Source organism: Fistularia commersonii, chromosome 33 (genome assembly GCF_037954325.1).
Source record: "Fistularia commersonii isolate RoL2024-O1a breed Wild chromosome 33, RoL_Fcom_v1.0, whole genome shotgun sequence".
Taxonomy (NCBI): Eukaryota; Metazoa; Chordata; class Actinopteri; order Syngnathiformes; family Fistulariidae; genus Fistularia; species Fistularia commersonii.
Genome location: NC_141316.1, coordinates 3,400,762 through 3,427,458, shown reverse-complemented (window position 1 = coordinate 3,427,458; position 26,697 = coordinate 3,400,762). Strand labels below are relative to the sequence as shown.

Here is a 26,697-nt window from a genome sequence, read left to right as displayed (position 1 = left end):
GGACACCTGTTTTCCACCTTCAGCAGTTTTCAGAATGTTCCTCGCCCAATTGTGAAGAGTTCTGATGACCCATAGTTTGTGTTCATGGGAATGGTGGACTCAGTCAACATGTATCGATACGTGTGCATTGGTTTGCGGTAGGTCATTATGTGCAAGCTTTTGTCACGTTTAGTAACTATTGAGCAGTCCAAGGAACTCATGAGTGACATCTTCCCTAATAAATTTAATGTGGGTGTCAACCATGCTGAGGCGAAAGCTTCCTCCTGTTTTTTGATTCTAACCCATGCATCATCCACATACCTGAACCAATGGGTTGGAGTTGTGCCCCTGAAAGAGAATCGTGCACCACGTTCTACCCCTTCCATAGGTTCACCTCTATGCGAGATACTGTGGAACCTATGGCAGATCCATGTTTCATGTAGAAACATGTGAGCACATCCGTGTGTAATGGGCTCGCCAGTATCTCCCATGGGGGTGAACCAATAGTATACATGGAAGAGGTAGAGATCAACAACCCAAACCTGGCCCTGGTGACTAACTCCCCAGCCTTAGTTATGTAATCAGAAATAGATCTACACATTATCCTAACAGCCAGATTCCAACTACGGCGAGTCCCCGGAATGTGTACATTTTGCAGCATACGCATAACAACACGTGCATTGACATAACAACCCCTGTTTTCTGTATAACAATTCCCTCATTAACCTAACAAACCTTCTCAATTAGGGCCAATGCCCAATCCCAGCAGTTACATACCAGAAACTCCCCACAGTCTATTAGTACCCGAGAGAAGAGGTGAAATATCTTCACGAAGAAAAAGAGAACTTAGTGGCCACTACAAGATTCAACTTGGTTCTTCTATTTGCTGCAACCATTTTAGTTATTTTTCTCTGAAACACATTGCTAGCATTGTGCCTTATTTTGAGGGGAAATCTGAATGTTATTGATTCAGAATATATGCATTTTGCGTCAAACAAATATGTAATTCCATCAATCGGTTTTAGATTCTTCTAAACTACTGTTAAAAAAAAAAAAATAGAAGCTAATATTTACCTACCCTTATATCCACCGCTTGCTTGCTTCTCCCCCTATGACCCCAAATACAAGGCTGGAATTATGTCAAGTTGGTGGGGTCCAACCTGGATCTCCGTAAGGTGTCATGGAAAAAGCGAGTGGACGTCATCCCCAACAATCGGCTCAGCACAGACACAGAAGCGAGCTCAGATGAGGCCCGACACCCAGCGCCAGGTGAAGACCACTCCGCCAGAGCAGCAGATAGGCAGCTAGCGCAACCGCTAATTTTGCACGGCCACTTATCTGCCTGGCAGGGCAGTCTCTGTCTACCTGCGTGACTGATCTTATCAGAATTATCATTCCATTCCAGGCTTAAGTCCTTGTCCCCTCTGCCCTAGTTTGCATCTCTCCCATCTATCTTCCCTCCACCGGCCCAGAGACGGGTGCTGACATCAACTGTTCGTCTCCAGTTGATGATCCGGGGGGGGGGCAGGTTTTCCAAGTGCCCGTCTCTCTCTGTTCTCTCAACATCCCAGCAGAAAGATAGTGTGGCAAGGCTAAGTTACTGCATAGAAACAATGGGCACATGATGATGGCACATTCCTGTTTCCGCAGAGCGGTTTCAGGGATAACATTTTTTCTTGCAGCTGCTAAACAGAAAGCACCGACAGGAACTGGATTTTCAGCAAAAGACGTATTGAGTAACAGGATGACGGTAATAAATCGAGGGAAGATGTCCTACTCACATCTTGACAAGTAGCAACATAGAAAAGTTGGCTGCAGTAGCATTTCTGTTTGCACATTTAGACAGGTCCGCAAAGGAAAAGAGAACAATCATTTTATAACATTTCTGTCATGAACATTACCCGCTTGTCCCCAAAGATTGAAGTGTTTGTCTGTTGGCCCCTGGCTTTGGTCCCCACTGACACTTTTCACAATTAAAAAGTGCGGTACATGACGCTCAGAGGATTTCCTCTTTAAATATAACTGACCGCAAACAAAATAAGGACATTTAATTGGGTGGAAAATCTGTCACTACCTTCACGACAAAGCAACAGACTATTTTGATTTGAGCTGTTTAATTGTGACAGAATGGGTTGTATGTACAAGAACAGCTGCAGTCATTATTCCCATGGCCTGCAGGAGGCAACACCGACATCCTTCCAACTGCTGTAAACGTCTGCTAAACTGCTGTTTCTGTCAACTCCGAGTGGCAGCAGATGGATCCGAGCTACTGGTCTGAGAATGCTGGTGCTTCCTTTGCAGAGCGGCTGGTTAACTGTCTCGCGTCGTTGGCTCCGTCGTGCCCATCGCAACACCATGTTTGACTGAGGACTCCTCGACGTCCAGTCTTCTGTTTTTCGCAAATAACTGAGGCGTGTTTTTGTCCTTTTCACAGATTCCATGATGAATGGAAGGACGGAGCAGAGCTTCCTTTTCCCGGGAGGCTCGATGACACGTAACCTGTCAGCGTCATCCTCACCCATGTCCACCTTGAGCACGAACTACAGAGGGGCGGGCAACTCCTTTAACACTCAGACAACCACCACGTACCTGTCTGGACCAGGTGAGTTGGAAGCCAGCTATTTTAAAAAACATCCAAACAAACAAAACAATCAGATCATACGTAGGATCTGAATATGGAGTTTTATTCATTGCCATCTTGATCCTGCTCTCCAATTAGGAGGCACCCATAACATGGTCAGCGGTGGCGTTCACACTACAGACATCATCATGAGGAAGCGCTCGGAGAGAGGACTTTACACGGATGAACACATCCGGGATTCAATTGTCATGGGCGACGCGCCAAACAAGTTCTCAGATCTGGGTAATACTTACAGTTGGGCTTTGAATTCGTGTTTAAAAATTTATTCTCAATACCATCTAATAGTAAACAGTGTAAGTGCATGTGGACATGTGTTAGCATGGTTGGGGCTGTTGGCTGCATATCAGGCTTATTATTCTATGCTGACTATCGCTCTTTCTTTTTATTTCCCCTCTGCTCTATGTTTACATTTCTGTCCTGGCTTCCATCTCATTCCACCAACACCTCCCCTCCGACTGTCCTTTTCCAATCATCTCTGCCATCCCTGCATCCCCCTCTTTCCCCTCCACGCTCAACGTGCCAGGTGGGTACGGCTACATGGGGTTGCAGAGCGACTCTCAGAGCAAGTTCAGCTACAGCCTGTCTCAGGGCCCCCGGGCCAGGACCCCGTCCTCAGACGTCAATGAAGCCCTTTATAATCTGGACAGGGTGCTTCAGGGTAAGTGTGCTGCATGAAAGCATGAAGGCTGCCGCATTAAGATGTTTCTCCTCTTCTTTTCCTCCCTCCTCGGCCTCTTCAAACATCACACCTCCTGTTTTATGAGGATGCAAAGCAAACACAATCTGGACTGCTACATCCCATATTTATCTTAATTTCCTGCTTTGTAAACAGCCAGTGGTTTCCATTCATAAGTCTGCATACATGAACAGGAACTGTTGATAAATATACACTTTAGACATATTAATGTCCCCATCCTATCAAGCAGATCAGACCCACAGAACAAACACAGACCCTGCAAAAAAATTCCATTTAGCATTTGGGGCCTCGTTTTTCCATTTGTCCTCGCCCTCTAAAGCAATGTAATACTCGGTTTTATAACCCGTAAAGGCCGAAAAGTAGCACTTACACTGAGATTCACATTATTGTCATTATTATTAACATTATTATTATCATCACTATCATCACATTATTATATCAGTATTATTAACATTATTGTCATATCAAATCCAGGAAATCATCCGTTCCCCAGCTCTCCAGAGCACCCAACAAGAAGCTTCGCAAGCATAAATTAATTAAAAGAAATGAAATGAGATGAGAACAACTTTATTTATCCCGAAGGAAATTGTTGTGCCAGAGTTTCAAGTAAAAAAACATAACAGTAATAGATAGTAGTAGAAAGGAGGAAGAATAAGAATACAATCAAATATGAATTGTCTTAACTGTTAACTGTAACTACAAAGATTGAAGATTCCCTGCGGCTGAGGGAAAAGGAATTAAAAAGTCTGATAAAAACATTGCCAATCATTTCTCAGGATACTGGGCTATTGGGAATGAGTTTTTTCCTCTTTCAAACAAGTTGTCCAGTAAATGCGCAGGGTGTGGATCGATCAAATGATAATCCGGTCATGTGACGGGAAAGAACCAGGGGTGTTTTAAATAAACTCCATGTAACACTCATCTCTCCGTGCCCCACCCAGAGGCCAAGCTCTCTCCGGGAGTCCCGGACACCCCCAGCAGACTGGTGTTTTCCGCTCTGGGTCCTACCGCCCTCAAAGTCAGCTGGCAGGAGCCCCACTGTGAGAAGGACATCCTGGGCTACTGCGTCCTCTACCAGCTGCTGAACGGAGGTGAGGGAACTCTTTCTACTGCTGATTCTGTCAGGCAAAACAACTTCAAAACAAATCCAAAACGGTATTCCCCAATAAAACTCACAACAATGCTATTTTAAAGAAGCTTTTCTCCTATTTATTTCTCGTATAATGAACAAGTTGAGTTGTGTCTCACAGGCGAAACAAAGCGCATCAACGTGACCAATCCGGCGGAGAACTCCGTTATCGTCCAGGACCTGCTGCCCAACTATTCCTACTTATTCAAGGTGAAGGCTCAGAGCAAGGAGGGCTGGGGTCCCGAGAGAGAGGGCGTCATCACCATCGAGTCTGCCGTCGACCCCAAGAGTCCCCTCAGCCCCATGCCAGGTTCGGGACTTTACTGTCAGTTTCCACGATGCAGTGTAACCGCGATTCCGCATTTCCTCATTCTCTTCTTTCCCGCCTCCGCCGTTCTCTCCTACCAGGCTCACCGTTCACGCTGAGCACCCCCAGTGCTCCGGGGCCCCTGGTCTTCACCGCACTGAGCCCCGATTCCCTGCAGCTCAGCTGGGACAAACCCCGCAAGCCAAACGGAGACATCCTGGGATACGTGATCACCTGCGAGCAGCTGCATGGAGGAGGTGAGTCCCTGCGTTTTATTCGCAATCATTTAAAAAAAAATCATTTCGGCCTCTGACTTGTCCTCGCTCGTATTTCCCGCAGGCGATGTGCGCTCCTTCCAGGTGAACGGAGACAGCTCAGAGACCAGTCTGACTGTTCCCAACCTGACTGAGAACGTACCCTACAAGTTTAAGGTCCAGGCTCGGACCACCCAGGGCTTCGGCCCAGAGAGGGAGGGCATCATCACCATCGAGTCCCAGGACGGAGGTAAGAGCGATTCTTTGGCCTGAGCACTCGCGTTGCATGAAACAGAGAGGAATTTATACTGATCCGGCAAGAGTTGAAATTCAAGATATTTTCAAACTGAGGGCTGAAGGAAGCAGCGATGCGAAGACCTTCCTCTTTGCTGGAATCAATGTGCTCCAGGTGGGCGGATACAAAGATGCATATTAAATATCTCCCATATTGTCGTGGCCCAACTCTAATTTTGTTTTTGTCAGTCAAATGTTCACTGGCTGTTTTCTAAATCAGAGGAAAATGCGATAAATTCTTGTAACATCACAACCCAATTACAAGAAAAAGTCATAAATCATGTGCGTGGTGTGTTTTTACTTTGCAAATGTTTGTGAAATGCATGTGAGAGGGTTTCGAACAGCATCACTGATCATGACAATTTATCAACCTGGTTTTATAGATACAAATTATGTTTTATCTGCTTTTTAAATTCTCAAATTGTAACTCCGAGGGGATTGTAGCAGATTTTTTAAGCGACTACTTATAGACGTCAAACAACATTTCTTGCAGATATTTGAGTCATTTCTTTATCCTCCATCCATTTTAATCCATATGTTCCAGTTCTAAGTAACCCTCCTCCTCCTCCCTTGCAGGCGCTTTGACCCAGTACAACAACCAGTCAATGACAAGGAGGGAAATTTTTCACCTGCCTTCCGAGGTCAACACACGGACCAACATCTCCCATACCACCATCAATGACCCCTTCATCTCAGGTGAGGGCCAGATTTAATCACCGTTCCCTGAAAAGCACGAAGCTGTGGGCACCATTGATTCATTGGCTGTTCTCTGACAGACGGCATGATGATGACGATGCAGCAAACAGAGACCAGCGGCATGGTGACCAGGCAGATCACCAAGGAAGTCGTTCAGAGGAGCGTCATGGGAGGAACCACAATCACCAAGAAGATGTTCTACGACTCCTAAAAAGGAGTATGCATGTTATAAGCACGTAATATATTTGTATGTAAGGATCTCTTGTGCTACGACTCCAGTTTAGAGCTGCTCGTTCAGCAATTGATGTGTGTTTTTGAAACAGTGGTTGAGACCAAAAGAAACATTTACCACGATAAATGTGTTTTGTCTGTTACAAACTGTGGTTACAGGTAAACATTTACACTCATTTTCACTGTCGCTTTGGATGAATTTTCCTTCTTTTATTGTTAGGGCTCCCTCTGCCGGTTAGAACTGGTTACACACACTGGTGCCTTGAATCGGGTCAGTAATCTGACTGCAACCCAGTAATCCAAAATGACCTTTTTATCATTCAGTTTGCATTGGTTCAGGGGGCTCGTTGGCCCTCCTGGTGGCCAAAATCAGAAGTACAGGTAGGAATTTACTGTGTCTTTCGTTCATGCAGTGCAAACGTATTATGTAATATTGCTGCAAAATGGACCTTCTAGAGCTAAGAACTAACCGGATAAAATCTAAAAAGGTCCCAAAATGTTGAATTAGCAAATAATTGACCAGGCAGATACATAGATATCAGCAAGATATGCAATAATTTTGGTAGGCAACAAAAACCTTGAGTTAATAAAAAAGTGACTGGTAAATTAGCATAAAATCTGAAGTTTTATCTTGTAAGGGGGTAAAAAAAAAAAGAAAATGGCATGAATCATACCTTTCGTCACTCCTCACAATACTAACACTTTGGAGTTTGGAAAACGTTTTTAAATGTGCCATTCAGTTTTACTATCTTGGCTTCATCCATTTGCAAGAGGTATTGAGGTCTGTGCCTGATGTTTTTATTATTATTTTTTTAAGTGTTATTGCATAATTTGATTATGTTATTCTCACCAAATGATGATATTTGTCCTGAGAGATGATACAGAAGTGGTTTGTGTGATTTTTGTTCATAGATTTGTAAATTAAAGTGTAAACTTCTTTTTTCCAAGTATAAACTAGCATATTTAATTTTTTTTCTTTTTTAAGATTTTTACTTCAGAAAAATGACATCCAAATCAATGCCAAATCTAAAGGTAACTAAGTCTGTGTTAATAACGTAGACACAAGTGGAGAACTTTTCATTTCAGACGAAATAATTAAATATTTTTTCCTAGGTAGCATGGTTTTGCATTTCATATTTTATACTCGTGCCTTTTAAAACTCATCTAGTAGACAGATTGAACACAATAGCACATTTTGTATTTTTCCAGAAGTAGTTTGCAAAGACAGAACGATTGTATGTGCTTTACAAAAGGATTTCTATCATCGCAAGTTACTTTTATAGCTACAGTATTGGGGAGAAACCTTCATCCAAATATGTTTCCAAGTTCTTCAGATCAACATGCATCTCATTTAAGCAGTTGAGCTTACCTTTTGTCTACTCTAGTTTTGTAAAAATATTGCACTTAATAAAAGATTTAAATAAAATAAACATATGCTGTAAGTGAATTTTTCCCCAAAAAACGGTTGCAGTAAGTTTATTGACAATTTGGAAGGAAAAATGAAAACACTGCCATCTTAATATGCCATGCATTTAAATCGAACACAAACGCAAAAACAAGCTCATTCCTTGAGAAGAAGCTGAAAACACAGAAGCCAAAAGTCCAAGAATCAACACAGACTGTCATCACATGCAAGTATGCAAGTAAAGTCCACAGCCCTGGCTCTTCCCACTGGGCCTCCACGCTTGAATACCAGCACATTTACTCTTTTGAGGATGTCGCTTTCTAAGTAATAAATAAACAAATAAATAAATACATAAATAAAAACAAATTGCATTAGTGTGGTGGCGTGAGGCTCTGCAACTCCAGCGTCACTGTTTAGGTTTTAACCCTCAAATAAAAAAAGGTCTAAGCTGGGTAAAAAAAATGATAAAAATAAGTCCAAATGCCATCTTCTGTATCCGAAACCCCTTGCTGAACTTACGAGAGAATGAAAACACATTTTGTTTAGCAAAAAACAAGGCTTTTGCTTTCGTACGTTTTAACCAGACAGCAATAAAGTATCAGTGTTTACAATACAAATAGTCAAAATGTCTCCATGAAGGCAGGGTAAGTGTAATACAGAAGGGGAACGGCAGTTCTTTCTGATCTGACATGGCCATCCATCGGCGGAGGCGGAGCGCCCCAACGACATATTGATGAGCTATTTTATCAGCTGATACGAAAAACTTCACAGATCAATATTTAACTTGTGACAGCTGTCCATAAAACCGTTAAGATGTCCATACAGATGACGTGTGGTGGGGAAACTGAGCTGTTTATGTATAAAGAAGTTAAGCAGCTTGAATAACTTTAATCCACATGCTACCTTCACTCAGTATTGATATTTGTTGGGTTTGAAGTCCAAGGCTGGATTTTTTTTTTTATTTTTAACTAAAATGTAACCTCTTTTGGACATTATTGTTGGTTCAGCGTTTTGAAATGATGTCAGCTGTGAAAAATTGTTAATGCTGCTATATCATAAATGAAGAAGAAAATATAGACAATCAGTTGTAAATTAGGTGGGACATTTTGTAAGGTTACTGTTTAAACTCTTTGAAGATTATCAGCCAGTTAATCAATATCTGAACGTTTTTGCCCCAAAGATCGGTATTGGCTCATCGAATCAGGCGGGCTCGAGCCCGGACCACCAGGCCGGGTCGGAACAGGAGGGTTGCTGAGGATCAAGACCGGAGTAGAGTTCAGGTCCAGAGGCAGGGCCCGGGACAGAGGCACGGCTGTCTGGCCGTCGCGGGCCGGATCGCCAGCTCTTTGACCACCTCCACTGTGCCGAACACAGGGAACAGTTCCTCCGTGAACTTGTCATTGTAGGTGAACAAGTGGGACCGTTTCTCCACGTTGTAGAAGGACAGCTGGCCCTGCTCGTAGTCCAGGTACACCCCCACCTTCCTGGGCGTCAGGCTCAGCGGTAGCGGGGTGGGGGGCGCCGTCAGAGCCTTCAGCTCTGCTCCCCTCTCCAGACGCAGGGTCAGGTAGCCCGTGTCTGTGTTGAGCGATCGGAAGCCGTGCCTCACGGCGGAGGCCTTGGCCGCGCCCAGCCTCCAGTCCCGCTCGCCCACCTCCACCTCCCAGTAGTGGCGCCCGGAGCCGAAGCCCCGCTGGCCCACCGCGCACCACCAGCCGTCAAACCTCTGCTTGCACCAGGCGACGTCACGACGCTCAAGACCGCAGCGCATCCGCTTGCCGTCGCTGGAGATGAGCAGGTCTGGGTTGGCTGAGTCCAAGTCCAGGGTGACGTCCTCTAGGGATACAAATAAAACACAGACACAGTGTGATGACGCGAGTCTACTGCTCGAGCTGAGAAAAACAGTGCACATTTCCTACCTGCTGCCTCGCAAATCCAGTTCCAGACTGTAAGGGAAAAGAAGACAGGTTTGATGTTGAAGATTTGACGGCAATATTTAAGAGACCAACATTGGATTACGCTCTTGCACAACTACCTGCTTCAAATGATTCTCTTTCTTGAATTCTGTTGGTGCAAGATTTTTCATCAACGGAAATTTATTACCCTCTTAAAGAGATGATACTCGCAACACATATCAGGGTTTTTATTTTCTATTTGTTCTTCTTCCTTTTCAGTGTGTTTTACGTGCATGCCATTTGTTTGTCCAAAAGCATTTCCTATGAGGGAGGCTCTATGCAAATGAAGTTTATTATCGCAAGCATTTTTATTATTTTGTCGTCTCAGCTCTTTTGTTTTGGATGTGATTTTTATGTTTGTCATTGAGCATCACTGCTGCCGTCATCAGCCAGCTTGGACGAGGCGGAGTGTTAAGCAGCTACAGAGGAGAGCTGATATTTTCCCCGAAATTAAAAATGTCACAGGATCCATTCAAAGACAACTTTCTTTTTAATTTTGAGCAGAGTGTTGTGTTTACCGCTCGTCCCCCCCCGTCCCACCCCAGAGCAGCTGAGGCTTCTATAAATGTCAGAACCTGAGCCGTGACACATCCCCTGACGGAGATGCAGATCAAACTCCACCCATCTGTTACTTTCAGCTTCACAGGTGTTTTCACCAAAAAGCTTTTTGGACTGTCCAACAAACACAGCGCTTTGAAACAGAGGCGATGAGAATTTAATATTTTAAAGGTTTTTTTTTCCATATAATTAATTTTTAAAAATTGCATTTTCTTTGTTCTATTCAAGTACTGCATTACTGTGGCTCCATGAATTAAATCATGAAAACAATGGGATATCACTACATATCATATCCATAGTTTAGTAAATTATGTAAAGCACTTTGAGGTTTGCTTTTACAACAAAGTATTCCTAATTCTACTCCCACTCCCATCACGTCTACATATCACAACATAATCATAATTATAAACAACCATGTCGGCATGTTCTACATTTCACTGACATTTTTAAATAAGTCATTCACCAGTTGATGTGAAAGATGATGTCGCTGACAGTAACACATGTTTACAGTTGATAAACCATCTGAATTCTTTCTGTACGGACATTAAAAAATCAACTCCTGTACAAGCTCTTACATGTTAAAACCTGTTGGGAAAAGGTATAAGTGGCAACTGGAAATATTGATCTAATCTTATCATCAAAAGCCAATAATCCACTCGATCATAGGATAGACTGAGCAATCGTTGGATTAGAAAATGATTTGGGTTCTGCAGCTCAGGTTTCTACTTACCACTGTGGGGGATGTAGTGAACGGCATCTGGAACAGAAAGTGAAAGATGAATAAAGCGAAATGAATCATTCATCACCCAAATCCCTCTCCGAACCCCCAACATGCTGTTATGTAATCGAGCTCATTTCCATTCCATCTTTGTCTAATGCAGATGGGTGTTTGGCCTAAAGCACTGTGTAAACACACACACCTCCTCGTCAGATCGATAGCAGGTCGTTTGCTGACTGGGTGCTGGAGGTGTGAGGTGACTTTTTTATTTTCTTTTTGTTTTAAAGAATATATGTTTCTTCTCATCTTTCACACTTCTGTTGATGCTTTTAATGATCTGGGGGCTGAGCTCACCAATCCTCTGGCTCCTCTGCTTCCTCACCAGCCACTGCTTAGTCACATCCTCCTACACACACACACACACACACACACACACACACAATGCAAAGACAAAGCAAGGTGAGATTGAGATTAACCTGACAGTCATGCAGCACAAACACATCACGCCTCACACTCTTTATGCTATTGAACTTTCAACTCTTTTGCAGTAAATCAGTAAGCTGTCACTTGAAGGTCCAGACCTTGACGGGACTGTCGGCGTTCAGTACGACCAGCATGACCAGCTCCATGGCGGACAGCAGGTTGGGCAGACGGCCCCTCTTCCATTGGAACTCCAGGTCATCCAGCATCATAAGCACCGGCTCGCCGGGCCAGACAGTGGGCTGGGGGGCGGGCAGAGGAAAACCGTAGCTTCGACTTCACATCCCGATGCATGAATTACTAAAACTGACTTTGACTTTTTTTTTTTTTTTTTAATGTGGGTGTCTGCTAAAACCTAAACAAGTTGGAACAGAGATGTATTTCATGTGCTTGGGTTAAGTAGAAATGTGTCATTTTTTCTTTTCAGGATGTTTGTCAAGGGCCACACACACACACACACACACACACACACAAAAACAAACATTCTTTGGCTTTTCATATTGGAATTTACACGGATCTATTGCAGGTAATTGTCAAAAAATAAATAAACAAGGCAAATAAATCTGGAGCACAAAGCAGAAATGGGGGAGGGGGGTCTGACCAAATATCTGACACACAACAGGTACGAGGGTGAGGACGGTCAAGGGCGGGGTTTATCGTAATCATCTTTATCAGACACAGTGAGGGAATTGGGTCAGACTGTAATCTCTGGTTGCCGGAAGAGAAAGCCGTCGCGGCTCTCCTCCACGTCTATCGACGTGCAGTCACCTGAGGCCTGCTTTTAATCTCCCGTGTCCAGTCCATGACGAGCCTCTTGTGGGGACCCATGTCTCCCTCCCCCCCAGCCTCCAGAATGCAGAGCAGGTGACCCTTCCAGTCCTTCTTCTCCGGCTTCTCGTACCTGCAATCGCATGACGGGCGGGTTCTTGGCTGCGGGAGAGACGTACGAGCGTCAGAAGGAGGAGCAAAACGGAAGACAGTCGTGAACTAACCGGTTGTACCTGCCCCCTCCTCTCCAGCACAGCAGCCCATTCAACGATGAAATCACGACACATTCCGGCTGGCCAGACGTCCTCGCTGGTCCAGATGTGGCCCAGAACATTGGAGCGCTTACGTGAAGAGAAAAATTCAAGAGAGTTTACTTTTCACCCTAGAACATTTTTGTCCAATGAAAGGAGCGGAATTAATAACTCGTATCTCGATCATTCAGGGCAAAATGAAAGAGAAGCACTTTAAGTCAATTTGCGTACATGAATGATAGTGGATGTTAGTAATATTTTTGCCAAGAAGGCTGGCAGAAAAATTATTAAATGGTGAACACAGTTCGGATTTTCTGGAAATCTGCAGTGACTGGACTTTCTGTTATATAACAGTCGTCTATTTTTCCACATTGAAAACAAGTGGTTCAAAATTTTGTCACGATATCTTTCGGGACAATTTCTTGTAATTTATTATTCATTTTGTGCTCATATTCAGCTAACTCTTTACTGACTCTTTCCTGCAAAGTTTTTTTTTTTGTGACTTGGATCCAGAAATCTCATGCGGTTTTAATCACTGACCAACCATTAGTTAATCTGAGGCTGTTACAGTAAATCGTCTTCCAATCCAGAGTATGTAAACATGAGTTACTTCTTTACTTGTCGCATTAAACACACAAGACTAGGCCAAGTGTCATCAAGACGGTCCTTATGTCTTTAGCTGACATGTTGGTTCGTCAACTCAGCCCAAAAGGTCGAATAATTACACAAGCAAATTACAAGCTAAATAAACTAGCTTTCTTCACATCTGGACTGGCCTACTTAATTACCTAAAATTACATGATATGCCTTTACGACATGATATACTTCTCTTGACATTTTATTTTTTCAGCCTCTGTATTTTTAATATATCATGTCTTTATACAATCACTTTACCACATAATATTTGGAGAATCCTCTCAACCCCATGAAAGAAAATATTTTTCTGATGAAATAGTAAATATGATTGAATATCTTGAGAAAAACAAATAAGATTTGTCCAGTATCAAAAGGAAACACGTCATGAAATGGGCGTACAGACTGGATGTCTTCATCGACATTAATATACTGGAGAACTTGGAACTGGAGATTGAGGTCAGATAGTTTGACTCGACTCCAGACATCAAGCACCAGTGGGATCTCGACGTGCGACCCCCTCAGCTCCACCCGTGATCAGTGTATTTTGCTGGGACTGAGGCGCGGAGATCACCTGGCAGATCTTGTTGAGTTCTCGGGCCAATTCCATAATGAACAGCTGACTCTCCACCAGCGGCTCCTTCCTCTCGAGGCTCACGCGTTTACGCTTGCGAGATTCCTGCAGCCAACGCACCCGCACAAGATGGAGGAAAAAAGGGAAAAAACATTTTGCAGATTTTAGTATAAAGTATGGTCTGTGCTTGGGAACTCACAGCAGTAGATGAATGAGGTTATGTCACTTGCATATAGAACCTAGATGTCATTGCCTTCGGCCTTTCACAAGAATGCAACATATTTTCTTACACCTTATCAAAATTTAAATCATAAATATTACTATTTCTTTTAAAACAAAACCAAACCTCTGATATTTTCTGATATATCCCGTTCATTTTTGTGAACACTAAGTGATTTCCTATGATTGTTACTTTGTGAACATTATAATTACAGTGCATTTGTGAACATTATAATTACAGTGCATTCTTACTCTTGCAGGTCATCTCTTGCCTTTCAATTTACAGCTAGATGATTTAAGCTCATCTGTTATTCATTCGAAGGTAAGTTCCCAGTATTTTTCACATCACCTTTTGACATGTTTCCGATAACAACTCGCCGATTTTTAGTTGCCTTCTGAGGCATGTTGTTTAACATTTTTCACTAAATTCTGTAGGATATTTCATTTTAGCCATTACATATACAAAGAAATGCTGATTTAGGTTATATTTAGCTTATTCTGTAAGGTGTTTAATTATCAACACCGCTCAAATTTCTATCCCATAATTTTGAAAGCACTCAAATGATTTAACAGGGTATGAAAGCTATTGGTAAACTGCCATAAAACACAAAACACAAAGCAGAAAACATTTATGGTATTAGAAATTGTTATTTCCAAGATTAAGGCAGGAAAACTATTTATCACAACATCTGACATTTAAGAATTGACAATAGAATATCACAGTTACATGGCAGATTTGAGACATGACAATATAATGCACACATTAAAACTTGTACCTTGAGTCGTATCTTTAGCTTTTTGGCTGGCTCAATAAGAAACTGCAGGCACTCCTTCATCATGGTGGAAGCTAGAGAGTGAGGCTGGTAGCCTAAGGAACGATAATGAAAAGCTTTAGCTGGCTGGCACTCAGCGTGTGGAGGGCCGGTGCAAGACTGCAGCTAACTGGCCTCCCGTTGCCCACCTAAATCAATGACAGTGCGGGAGCGGGGAATTTACGAGGAGGAAAAAGTTATGCGTGTCGGCATTGATGGGGAGAGGAGGAGGGTGCCACTGCGGGAACCAACAGCTAATCATGAGGATGAGGAGCCACATCCTCCCTCAAAGAGGAGGCAAAAAACATCCAGTGTGTGGGTGGAAGCCTCCCGATCATGCAGAGCCCTGAAAGTGGACGTTTATTCCGAGGAGATCTGAGGCAGCAGAGCAGCAACGCCGGAGAACGTTGATTCAGCAGCTGGAAGAGCTGCTGAGGGGATTTGCCGTTCTCCCTGTGATATAGAGGCGGCAGCCAGGCCAAAGGATGCTGATATTGACTTTCCAAGAATTGAGGAGCATAAATAATGTCGTAAGTTTGAATCCAGCCCAGAGATGCTGCCAAGAGTTAACTTTTAATCTGTGAGCAGAGAAAGCAAACTGCTTCTGTTAATAATATATCACTCTGCTCCTGGATGGATTATTTGCAAACCTTAAATTTATGGCAGTCAAAGGCCAGTTTTTTTAATAACAATATATACCATGAGATTTTAATGGTGAAATTGATTGCCTGTCTGATTTAAACCACCAATAAACACTTTGGCTTTAAATGCTTGTGGAAAACTTCTGATACAGTGTCACTTGCCCAATCTTGTTCGATTGTTATAAAATTTAAAAAATATGTTTTCTAAATTTGGTTTGCTATTTTGTTTCAACGCTGTTAAATGAAATTCTGATGCTCTGTTGGTCATTTTTATGGGATTTCTTTCAGATTTTTTGTGAAATTTATCGTATTTCTTAGAAATGTTTAAATACATTTTGACATAATTTTCCCTAATATTTAACAGGGAATAATTGCTGTTTTCCCAGTGATATTTTCCGGATGTTTTGATAATTTATTTATGAGGTTAACACAAGGGAGAAATGCAGGATCTGGATGTAGACATTACATCTGTAGACAGCATCTGTGAGTCACAGATTTTATTTATAAGGTCGTTCCGAAGATTTAAAAGTCATCATGGATCCAGTTTTAAATACAAGATATTTCTACTAGAAAATTTATTCGATATTCATATATATCATTTTAAATCGCTTTTAATTATATTCTGCTTCATAAAAGGGGCAAACTCTATGATACTGTCTCATATTTAAACATTTTTCATTATATATTTATCAGTCAGAAATATTAAGTTTTTTATACAACTCCCTCTCAAATACAGGTTGTAAGTTTGATATTTATGTCAAGTTAGAAAGTTATTTTATGAAACTATGAAGAATTTTTACGGCAGTTTTGGCTGCGGTAAAATACTGGCTCTCAGAAAACAAAACCACTTGGCTGCAAAATACAACTTAACATTGCAATAGTCCAAGCACCTTTTTCAAACACTGATGTACATTATGAAAGCAGTCAAGTCTGAAAATCCACATCTGATGCATGTCCCATGTCAGGAGCTTTTAGTGAGTGCTTAAATAAAAAAATGAAAAAATAAAAACAGCATTGATCTTATTGTTTCAAATAGGAAACTCTTTTGCCATTGATCAAGTTGTTACAATATTTCTTGGTCTTTTTTAATTAATTAGTAAATGGTCTTAACTCATATAGTTACACCTCAGGGCTTCAAGGCATTTTACACTAGATTGCATTCACCAATTCACACACATATTCACACATCATTCGCAGCATATATGTCATGCAAGGTACAAACAAGGCCATCAGTAGAACCTTAGAGTTCAGTGTGTTGCCTGAGGACACTTGCAGACAGGAGGAGCAAGCAATCGGGCCCCAAACTCTCTGACTGGAGGGATGCCCACTCTACCAGCCCATCTTTACTTTCAGGGGGAGTGACTTCATCCTGATGAACATCTAACGGGGTTACTTTAGTTTATTTTTTGAGGTGTTTCCCACAGCTTGTAGGTAATTTCTTTTGCTAAATCCAGATGATGAATTGTGGTGTCTTGATAATTCACTGGATCAAGCATAAAGCATACCCTGCCCCCTCTTAAAAAAAAAAATCAAGACAAAAATAATTACATTTCATCAGTTTTCTGTGTCTGGATTTGGGTACTAAAATTATGCATCACACTTTAAGGTATAAGAAAAGAATCCACGTTATTATATGGGGCTTAGATGATACTGTGTTTATACTGACTGTAAGAAAGAGTCTAGTTTGAAGCTCTGTGACAGGAAGAGGATGCTACAAAATAAATATGAGGCAAATTGAATTAAAAAAAAACCATGACAGATTCATCCAAACTGGAGGGTTTGATTCTCCCCTGCTGGCTGCACAGGGGGTTTATTTTTGGCAGCGCATGTAGGAGGCGGAGGAGCTGTGTGTTGGAGAGGAGCTGAAAGATTAGAGGAAATCCAGGATTACCATCGGCTGCACAACTCCGGGGAGTGACTTTCTAAATCTGGACCGACGGAACAACCTCTGCTCGCCGGTCAGCATCCAAACAAACACAAGACACATACAGATAAATACACTTGAGGGCATTGTCAGTTTAGTACAGTGTGTGTGTGTGTGTGTGTGCATGTGTGTGTGCGTGCGTGTGCGTGTGTGTGTGTGTGTGTGTGTGTGTGTGTGTGTGTGTGTGTGTGTGTGTGTGTGTGTGTCAGTACTTGCAAGCCCTCGACACCTCACTCTGTGTTTATGTGCAAAAAATGTTTACGCCGTCGCTTTAGACTGCGCCTGCGCGGCCGAATTTATTGTTTAATTGGTGTCCACCGCGAGACGGTAACGGAAATACTTATAAGGGGAACGAGCGGGAGAAAAAAAAATATATATATATCTTATAACATGAACAAACACTGACCTTTTGGAAAGGAGAAAGGTGTCGTTCGAGAGGGGGGGACTTCGCGACGTTGCTCCGCGGTGTTTTAGTAGTCAAAGTCGGACTAACTGAGCGGCATCCCTCGGAGAGTCGTCCGCGCTCAGAATGCGACGGGAGTGGCGGAGCGCGCGCTCTTTATCCACAGCTGCCTCCTCCGGGGTGCAATTGCGCATGCGTGCCACCAGGGGTCGCCAGAGACGAGTTTCCCGGAAACGCGCCGCTGACTGACTGCCTTCCCCAAGTGGTCATTAGCGAGCGATTCAGTTCCCATTTGTGCAAAAGAAAAAGTGTCTATTTATGTTGTCGGGACTAAAAGCGATACAAGCAAATGTCACTTTATTATTCATCCACTAATAAAGATTACATTCAGAATGCATACATGAATCAAAAACAACAAATTAATTTCAAAAAACAACAATTCGATGGAATTGTTAGCCCTGGGAATTCTTATTATATACCAAGATAGATAGATAGATAGATAGATAGATAGATAGATAGATAGATAGATAGATAGATAGATAGATAGATAGATAGATAGATAGACTTTGTTGTATTCTTCATAGAGTCTAGCCTTTACCAAACGGTGAAACTTATTTACGTAGTGATGGGTTAATAAAACATTAGTACAAGAATTTGAACCGCTCTGCCGTGTGTTTGGTGTGCTTTTTCAGTATTCTCCTGACAATTGTCCACCAAAACGTGTGTATTTGGAAATAATGGCTCAGTGTTTATCCGTCCAAGGGTCCTTGAATGCATCGCGGCTGTTTCCACTCAGGTTGTGGACAGAGAGAAGAGTATACAAACAATACAATGTCACGTGTTTTCAAGGCGCTGCCACGACGGACAAACCGAACACTATTTCGGCAGGTTATTATTCTTCTTTGTGGCAATGTAGGAAATAAGGCGCAGGGTTTCCCCGCAACTGTCCGAGGATTTTAGTTAGGCCACACGGAAGCGTGGTTACATTGCGTGCACTTCAGTGCTCGGAGAAACGAGCTGCAACCTCTCACTGCTGCATCTCTGCTCCCCAAAACATGGCACCCAAAGACCCCCTGCTCGGTACTCTCAAAGGTAAGGATCCCCGCAACGCTACTGGTGCGAGGACGCGCGTTTTGGGGCGGGATGGCGGCGACATTGCGTGAGGGTGCAGATGTTCAGAATGCGTGTCGTGTGTGCATTCGCTTGAGTGTGTGTGTCTGCTCCCCCGGCAGTGTGTGTGATGAACCTGCAAGCTGGCGGAGACCCGGTGACTGACAGCAACCCCCACCTCGCCTCCTGCTGCGAGCTGCTGGAGCTGGTGCTCAGGAAAGGACTCCAGCGTCTGTACCTCTGCTCTATCTTCATGAACACACACACTCATTTGAATTTGTCTTTTATTCAAATCTGAGGAAAGAGTAACCGAAAAACACCTGTTACACTCGGACGTGTTTGTGCGTCAGGTTCTATTTTTAATAAAGAAGCAGAATTGGATGTGTTTGTATATCCTTATAGAGGCGTGTGTGTGTGTGCGTGCGTGCGTGCGTGCGTGCGTGTGTGTGTGTGTGTGTGTGTGTGTGTGTGTGTGTGTGTGTGTGTGTGTTTGCCCTCTCTCCTTGCAGAGCCAGTCCTTAGTTTGGTGCACAGAGACTACTGGCAATGTTTTGAACAGCTTCCCCAACATGATGCCTGTGGCAGGTAAGGACTACAAATATCCTGTTACCAAGATTCAAAGCATGAAGGACAAGATGGGTTTTAGGGAGAAGCCCTACCTGCAGATAAATATAATATTATGTAAGTGTGCTGTTATATCATATCCTTTCCTCTAAAGGGGGAGTGTTGGGGAAGTTTAGTTACTCTTTTCTTTCCATTGACATCCTCATTACAAGTAAACTGGAAAAACAGCATGAAATTCTTGGACCTTTTATCATGAGATTGCTGTGAATGCAGGAAATGACCTTAAAATCAGAAAAAATAAATGGACTAAAAAAATTTGTGGCAAGTACAAAATGAAAAATAAAGAAATCTAAAAAAACAGGAGGCAATTACTTGAAAGTGACATAAAACAAAAACATCGGAATATCTGACAGAGTTTAATTGAGAATTTGCAAGGAATAAATGTGTTGTTTCTAGGAAATGACCACAAAGTCGCTGAAATGTAAAAATCTGAACATTTTTCAGCCGATGGAAATATCTAGATACATATTAAATGTTAAAGTGTCTGTGTGTATATTTGTATTTGTGTATAAATATATATATATATATAGATAGATACATATATATGTGTGTGTGTGTGTGTGTGTGTGTGTGTGTGTGTGTGTGATTTTGGGGTTTGGGGAATTTTGTGGGTGTGGTTTGGGGTGCAATGAATTCTGTTTTGTTTTTTTTTTACCTGAAATTAAACGGGAATAGTTATATTTCAAGCTTGTGTGGCATGGCTTTGGCCAACAGCAGCTATCACTCATTAAACAGACACACGGGTGTTTCACACAGGTGTTTCCTTGACTAAAATGCTACAATATTTATATGTCAGTATGTTAGTAATAAAGTATATGTCAAAGCCAGGTGTTTCTTTGTGTGTGTGTGTGTGTGTGTGTGTGTGTGTGTGTGTGTGTGTGTGTGTGTGTGTGTGTGTGTGTGTGTGTGTGTGTGTGTGTGTGTGTGTGTATAGGCTGTGTGCTCTATCCTTGGCTGTGGAGCAGACACGAGTCTGTCAGAAGCTGCTCTCTGCCCAGGGTCGAGGCCGCTACCTGCTCAGGCTGTCTCTCAGCCGCAAGGCCCTGCCACAGTTCATCACACACCTGCTGCACACACCCCGGATTCTTGAGGTGAGGTTTCTTGAGATTTCATCTCCTACTGTATATTTGCAGATAAGTGTGTTTGTCTTTGTATATCTGGATATGTAAGATGGTATGTGAGCTAAAGGTAATTGGTATTGTTTATCTGCTCTTCAGTGGTACAGCCCAGCCTTCTCAATACTGAGGAATGAGGAATTTTTAGGTGAGGTCTCTGTTTTCTTGTCACAGTTTCCAACAGCTGAAAGGCAGAGGAAACTGATGTCATCACTTTTGTCCAGCGTCCAGCATAAACAATGATCTTCTCTTCCTCCTCTAGAGCCTTTCATGTCATTGCTGCTGGTCCTTTCTCACATGAACTTCAATCTGGACATGGAGGTCAGGGGAAAATAAGCTGTAAAATCTAATCCTTATTTACAGGAACTTTTGTGAAACTTGCCCATTTTCCAACTTCCCTTCATCAGTGTGGTAAAAACTTCAGATGCACAATGGCAGTTTGAGAACCCCCTCCCGGCAACAATGATATGGAATTACAATGTGTCCTATAAAGTAAATGAAACATGCATTTAACGATAGCGAGCGTATTTTACAAGAGGTAACTGTTGCACATTATTTTATTCTCTATGGATTCTGCAGTTTGACAAGTTGTGTGTGTGTGTGTGTGTGTGTGTGTGTGTGTGTGTGTGTGTGTGTGTGTGTGTGTGTGTGTGTGTGTGTGTGTTCATCTACAGTATTAGCAGCTACAATAAGAAGCAGGGCAGTTTCTACCTACCGGTTAGCTTAGCACAATAAAAAGCGCATGGTACCTGTAGCTTTCAATCAGATGTTCTCAAGTGCACTGTCAAGCAACTCCCTAAAACACTCAGTCATTCACTGTAATGAAGTGATCATGTTAGATAACAAAACATTTGTTGTTTTTTTTCTAAGCAATTTCATTTCCCCCTAACAAAAAATAGCTGTCCTGTGAATTTATGCAGGCTTAAGGCAGCAGAGGACTTGCAGTGAAATACATCATCTGAAAAAGGTTTTTGTTACAAAAAATGATCACTATGGTGCCATTTTCTGCTTTGTCTCATTTGTACACAAGTGGACAATGAAAATATTTGAAGTTATGTTATTGTATAAGGAAAATACAACTAGCAGCTCTGTATTGGAATGCCTCCCATTACCCAAGGCTGTTACTCATTGTCGCTAAGTGCTAGGCTAACTAGCCTGTTGCTACTTTTGTTTTTATATCAGGATCACGGCAAGCTAGCGCATTTCAGAAAAGAATAGTTGTGCTCCTTGAAAAAGAATCAAAATTTTTGCCCCCCTAAAACAATTCTTTTGAGTCATCACGATCATAATAAACTATCATGTAGTAATTTCAATGTTTGTTTTTACAATAATCATGTCCATCTGTGCAGAATTGCAGTTTTCTGGATGAGAGCTGGATTCTACCGGTAAGAGTGAATCGATATGTCGAATTTTGTTTACCTATCATGAGAAACAACAAAAACGAAGGAAACTTGTCCAGCTGTAAGAGCGGGCCTCCATGACAGCCGTGTTCCATCATTGGCGTGCTTTTCAGGTGTGTGACACATATGAAGTCGTGCCGTGTCGAGAGGTCGGGATGGTGCTGAGGTCAGTATTGCCGATGTTCCAAGGCATACCATAATGATGAAAGTACTGGAAAACATTGCCATTACATATACAGGACTACGGACGACATCTTTTCTTAAATCCATGGGTGTTGATAAGGAGTTGGCCCCACTAGCGGAGCTCTAACACCTTACACTATTATGAGAAGGTTTTCCACAAGCTTGGAAAGCTTGTGGTTGAGGTCAGAGGTGCTGGATCAAAAAAAGGTCCTCCTCCTAACAATATTGTAAAGACCTGACAACATTTTCTTGGTGAGATTTCCCTTCCAGGGACTGTTCTCCTGATAGCTGTCAAACCTAGTCTTGTCAGTCACACTTTCAGGCTGAGTAGCTTGATTGATTGTTTGCAGTGTTCCAGAGCCCAGGGGCAGTGTACTTCACACCCCGCCATCCACCACGTTTCTCTGAGCTTGGGAATGTGAGGCTTGATTGCTGCTGCTCTGCCGTGGAAGCCTCCTCTCCGAAGCTCCTTGGCACACATCGAATCTGCTCTTTGAATTTCTAAAGCCAGACACTTTATGATTGAGCAGCTATTGTCCCTGAGCTACTTAGAATGTCATGATCTGACTAACACAAAAAGTGTATCCTATGACACAATCGCTCTTTAATCTAGTGAACTGTACAAAAAAAATAACACTAATGATGGGAAACTGCTAGGTACCTGATCGTTAATACCAGTGGCAATGGACTTGAATAAAATACCTCGACTCAGAACTGTGTCCTAATATTTTTGTACCGATTCTACCATAACTGCCTCTGCTTTTAAATCCACCCGCCAACACTATCTCTCCATCGGGCAGGTATCTCAGTGGACGTGTCTTCATTCTCAGCCTGATCCCTGGCAGTCAGGCTCACGTCGACAAGTTCATCTATCCTGGAGATATTATTGATGAGATCAATGGGACTTCACTGAGGAATTCAAAGAACGGGCAGGTATGAGATACATGCTGTTAAATATTTCAAGAATAACCCACGGTGACGCTCAAACATATCAGTTCTCAAACTTTCCCATGACCTAAACTATACCAACAGTATAGTCAGAATGACTTTAACTATACCAACAGTAGAACTAGAGTGTACTTATAACTGTTGTACTGTTTAACAATTTGTTTGTTTTTTATTAACTTGTACTGTAAGTATTTGGGTTTTTGTGTTTTGTAACTGTCATGTCAGAAGATTGTCAGATACATGTATCTTTTTATGAATAGAAACCGCAACCATCTGAAAAAGAAACATTTCAGGTGAGAAATGTCCATAGGCTATTAGTTTTACAACAATTAAAAATTTTGCATTTTAAGCTGTTGTCTAGAGCAAACTGGCCGCTGGCTAGTTTAATTCCTCTAAAACCACCTGGCTTCCATGAGTTTCATTCATACACAATAAAATATTGAAAGTGTGATTGTGGTGACTGGGAGCTGTGATGTCAAATGGAAGACGCTCATAAAAAATGTGATGTCAAAAAGGGGAGATTTTTAGAATGTACATTTTACACTTTCCAAAAGAGGAAACAGGGTACACCAATGGGTTCTCCCATGACAGACGCGTTGCTATGACGATCCATTGTGCATGGGGGCAGAGCTATGGTGTTGCATGGGGGAAGCTATGACAGGGGTAGAACACACTCCTACTTACCCTGCAGTGACATGTGAAAGCGTGGCAGTGCCAGATGACCCGGTGAGGCAGTAGTGAACTCTTGTGTCATGAATGGCAGGTCATAAATAGGCCCTGTTATGAAATATTGTCATGCAAGGAAAAGGCACACAGGAGTAACAAATAGCCATAAAAGATGTGTTGCATCGTTTCCCAGCAGGCAGTTAACTCTCAGACAGTCACATTAATACGGGTAGTTGACTGACTACAATCCAAAGCAGAACTGTATTGAACCTGAGCTCTAATCAGCCAGGATTATCAGACACACCCACATATGTGTTCAGGCTTGATAACATGTAAACGTGGCCCCATTGGAGGAAATGATAGAGCCACGCTCTAATTCAAGGCAGATGTGAAGTGGGAACAGGGAAAATTCTTGGGTATTAATTGTGCAGGACCTTTCAAACCAATAATGCTATTCCGGTAAAAATATAGTTACCATTGGTTTTGTGCTTTTAATTTTAAAACTAAAGTACTCAGATGGCCCAGTTGTTCTTTTATTGACCAAATACTAGATAGACAGTTGAATTTGATGATGATGATCATTTTAGCACATAATTTTAACATCAGAAAGACATGAGCCTGTATATCTTGATAGGTACAAAAAAGTGTTCTGGTGTGGACATCAGATTGAGGGCAAAAACAGCAAAAGGAAATTAATCAATTTCGAAGGGTCTGTTTTCATGTACTGGGTGGAGTTTGCATTTGATATTCTTTTTCACACAACAACATCAACACCGTCTGTCATTAGTGTATAAATCAAATAATTGCAATTGTTAGCGGACCTTAAAATCTAATCACCTGTCATCACGACTTGCTCCCAGTCATCTGTCAGTTCCTGGCTGAAAGCAAATGTGACTGATTCTATATTTAATATATGACCAGCAATGCCCAGATATATCTCTAAGAGTGATATCGACCAATAAAAAGCCAGTCAATATCAGAAACAGCCCAGATTCAGACTGAAACAATTTGAACTCAAAGGATAATTACAAGTGTTTTGATGTTTTTATTTCTCCCTATGGTCTGATCCAGTCGGCTTAATATTGACGATTAGAATACCCACCTCCGAATCAGGGCTTCTAAAGCAGGTTTAATTTTAGACTGGAATTTAAGACCAACCTTGACAACAAACAAAAGTAACAGAGAGAGACAAACAAAATTCAAGTCATCAATAACTTCAGCCTGTTTTATTTCACATTAGGAATTCAGCAGTTTAAGGGGCCATATTTAGTATTTTTAGTTCCTGTCTGCTTGTTAAAGTGTGCTTGGCCATGAGACTGAACCCTAAATTTCTCCTGTCAGCCTAGTTATTGGTTTGCATTGCAGATGGCCCCTATGTGTGTGTGTGTGTGTGTTGTGTGTGTGTGTGTGTGTGTGTGTGTGTGTGTGTGTGTGTGTGTGTGTGTGTGTGTGTGTGTGTGTGTGTGTCTATCAAGTTTAAAGCACTTTGAAACTGCAAGGTGTGAGAGGTATGTAAAAGATAAGACATTTAAGTTCTAATAATTCATTTGTGAAAAGCCAATTCTGGAAATCTCATTTCTGGATATCAACAAGGCTCTTTCTAACAGATAATGACTGGTGAAAGGAGCTTTGATATAAACGTCCTAAGAATCGATGGATAAATTATTCATAATGTTGTTGATGGCATGATTACATGCTGCACCTGTCATAACCTTTTTTTATAATGAATGGCCATGACCACAGAAATTCAAGATGTTCAAGACTTCTTTTGTCTTACTGGAGGCACTTTTGCATTCAGCAAACTAACATCTTATGTGAATATGTTTTGTGATTGTGACAGGCAGGTGTAGTTTTGACCCGGCTCAAAGGCCATCCTCTCATGATCCGTATCCTGCGGTGGCGGGCCCAAGATGGGACCGTGTATCGCCCTCTCATCAAGCTCCTGCGGGCCTTGAGGATAGAGAACCCCTCGCTGCAGCTTGGTCCTCCGGCCGCCCAACAGCCGGCGGCCAAGGACCAGGGAGCCTCCCCGTCGCAGTGTCTCAAAGAGGGAAGGCAAGTCCATCATAAAACAAATTAGGCCATTTGTTCAAAGAGCATTTTTCCCCATTTACACCTTTCAATGGCACTCCTCTGCAGGATTGTGTACATTGTACAGCTGTTGGGAAGAACAAACATTGGAATGGTGAGTCATTTGCATTTGAAATTAATGTCTATTGTTGAGTGTACACTGGTACAGAATGTCTGCTGTTATAGTTTGGAGGCAAAGAAGTGCTGCAGTATGCGATACCCCAAGTGTTGGAGCAAAACCAGCCTAGCAAGGTATTAAAACAGTGCTAGTCTGAGGCCATAGTGGCATATTTTTATTTATGTCTATGTCTACAAATACTCATTTAACTTTGATTGCAGGAGGTGCTTTTAGATTTGAAAGAGACTCATCTGACATGTACAGACAGAGACAGTAAACAGGTAAGTTGAGGTGAATTTGTCAAGGTGGTTTTGTGTTGTGCTTATTTGTATCCCATTTCCTTAGGAGCTGTTTGAGCATCATTATCCGGAGATCTCATGTGTTGGGAGGTTTGGCCAACCAAACTTCACCATATTTGCATTCTGCGTAGTGTAAGTAATTTAAGAAAAGGAAGACTTCTTATCTAATATGTGGGACATCCCTATAGGCTGTCCCTGCAAGCCCTCTGCAGCTTGCATTAAAATCCCTCTCCAGATGTGGTGATGCAATGCACAGTCATTTACTGCTCTGCCATTGGTCTGACACAGATGTCATGTGAGCATGTGATTGGCTCCTTTCTCAGGGACTCCCCAGAAACCCCTCAGTCGACAGGCTTCTGCTGTGTGGCACTCCGAGCGAGCAGCATCAAGGAGTGCGAGGACATAGTCTGCCGTATTGGTGAGACTCGGAAACAGTGCTGCAGTGTTCTCTTACCTGTTCAGAATGTTTATATTTATTGTTTTCATTACAGCTACTGGTTTCAAGCATACAGAGTGGTTTGTATGACAGTGCATCCATGTGCCTAAAAATAAATTGAAGTTATATTCAGATAGTGTGTCTTCTTAACAAACTACA

At 42.2% G+C, this 26,697-nt stretch overlaps 3 protein-coding genes across 8 annotated transcripts in view; 2 read left to right on the top strand and 1 right to left on the bottom strand.

Annotated features, from left to right (window-relative positions):
- itgb4 (integrin, beta 4) overlaps nt 1-7,658 on the top strand; it is a 30,019-nt gene extending 22,361 nt beyond the window's left edge. For 2 of the 4 annotated variants that reach the window (XM_086140855.1, XM_086140856.1), the window contains exons 34-42: nt 2,414-2,581; nt 2,699-2,842; nt 3,144-3,278; nt 4,259-4,408; nt 4,568-4,756; nt 4,855-5,010; nt 5,093-5,257; nt 5,878-5,997; nt 6,078-7,658. In XM_086140855.1, the coding sequence (XP_085996981.1) occupies nt 2,414-2,581; nt 2,699-2,842; nt 3,144-3,278; nt 4,259-4,408; nt 4,568-4,756; nt 4,855-5,010; nt 5,093-5,257; nt 5,878-5,997; nt 6,078-6,208 (1,358 nt within the window). In that variant the 3' untranslated portion in view covers nt 6,209-7,658. Of the gene's footprint in view, nt 1-1,107; nt 1,249-2,413; nt 2,582-2,698; nt 2,843-3,143; nt 3,279-4,258; nt 4,409-4,567; nt 4,757-4,854; nt 5,011-5,092; nt 5,258-5,877; nt 5,998-6,077 lie in introns of all 4 variants that reach the window. The other 2 variants (XM_086140858.1, XM_086140857.1) reach the window with 2 other exon arrangements.
- A 17-nt stretch (nt 7,659-7,675) lies between these two features.
- Nucleotides 7,676-17,721, bottom strand: LOC147214697 (uncharacterized). The gene is made up of 10 exons (XM_086140877.1): nt 17,573-17,721; nt 14,566-14,657; nt 13,571-13,675; nt 12,346-12,453; nt 12,113-12,274; nt 11,446-11,586; nt 11,219-11,270; nt 10,877-10,903; nt 9,553-9,579; nt 7,676-9,469 (listed from the first exon to the last, which is right to left on the bottom strand). The coding sequence occupies exons 2-10, from the start codon at nt 14,626-14,628 to the stop codon at nt 8,910-8,912; spliced, it is 1,245 nt and encodes a 414-aa protein (XP_085997003.1). The 5' UTR covers nt 14,629-14,657; nt 17,573-17,721; the 3' UTR covers nt 7,676-8,909.
- LOC147214696 (uncharacterized) lies at nt 17,066-26,668 on the top strand. Of its 3 annotated transcripts, none has more exons than XM_086140875.1 (16): nt 17,066-17,200; nt 18,802-18,909; nt 19,189-19,264; nt 20,238-20,394; nt 20,521-20,566; nt 20,681-20,739; nt 21,768-21,803; nt 21,932-21,984; nt 22,802-22,934; nt 25,456-25,670; nt 25,755-25,800; nt 25,872-25,937; nt 26,025-26,084; nt 26,149-26,234; nt 26,426-26,520; nt 26,594-26,668. In XM_086140875.1, the coding sequence occupies exons 2-16, from the start codon at nt 18,810-18,812 to the stop codon at nt 26,626-26,628; spliced, it is 1,263 nt and encodes a 420-aa protein (XP_085997001.1). In that variant the 5' UTR covers nt 17,066-17,200; nt 18,802-18,809; the 3' UTR covers nt 26,629-26,668. The 3 variants fall into 3 exon arrangements, with proteins under 3 accessions (XP_085997001.1, XP_085996999.1, XP_085997002.1); XM_086140873.1 differs by lacking the exon at nt 17,066-17,200 and adding an exon at nt 18,378-18,661; XM_086140876.1 differs by lacking the exons at nt 17,066-17,200; nt 18,802-18,909 and having other exon boundaries at nt 19,238-19,360.
- The last annotated feature ends 29 nt before the right edge of the window (nt 26,669-26,697 follow it).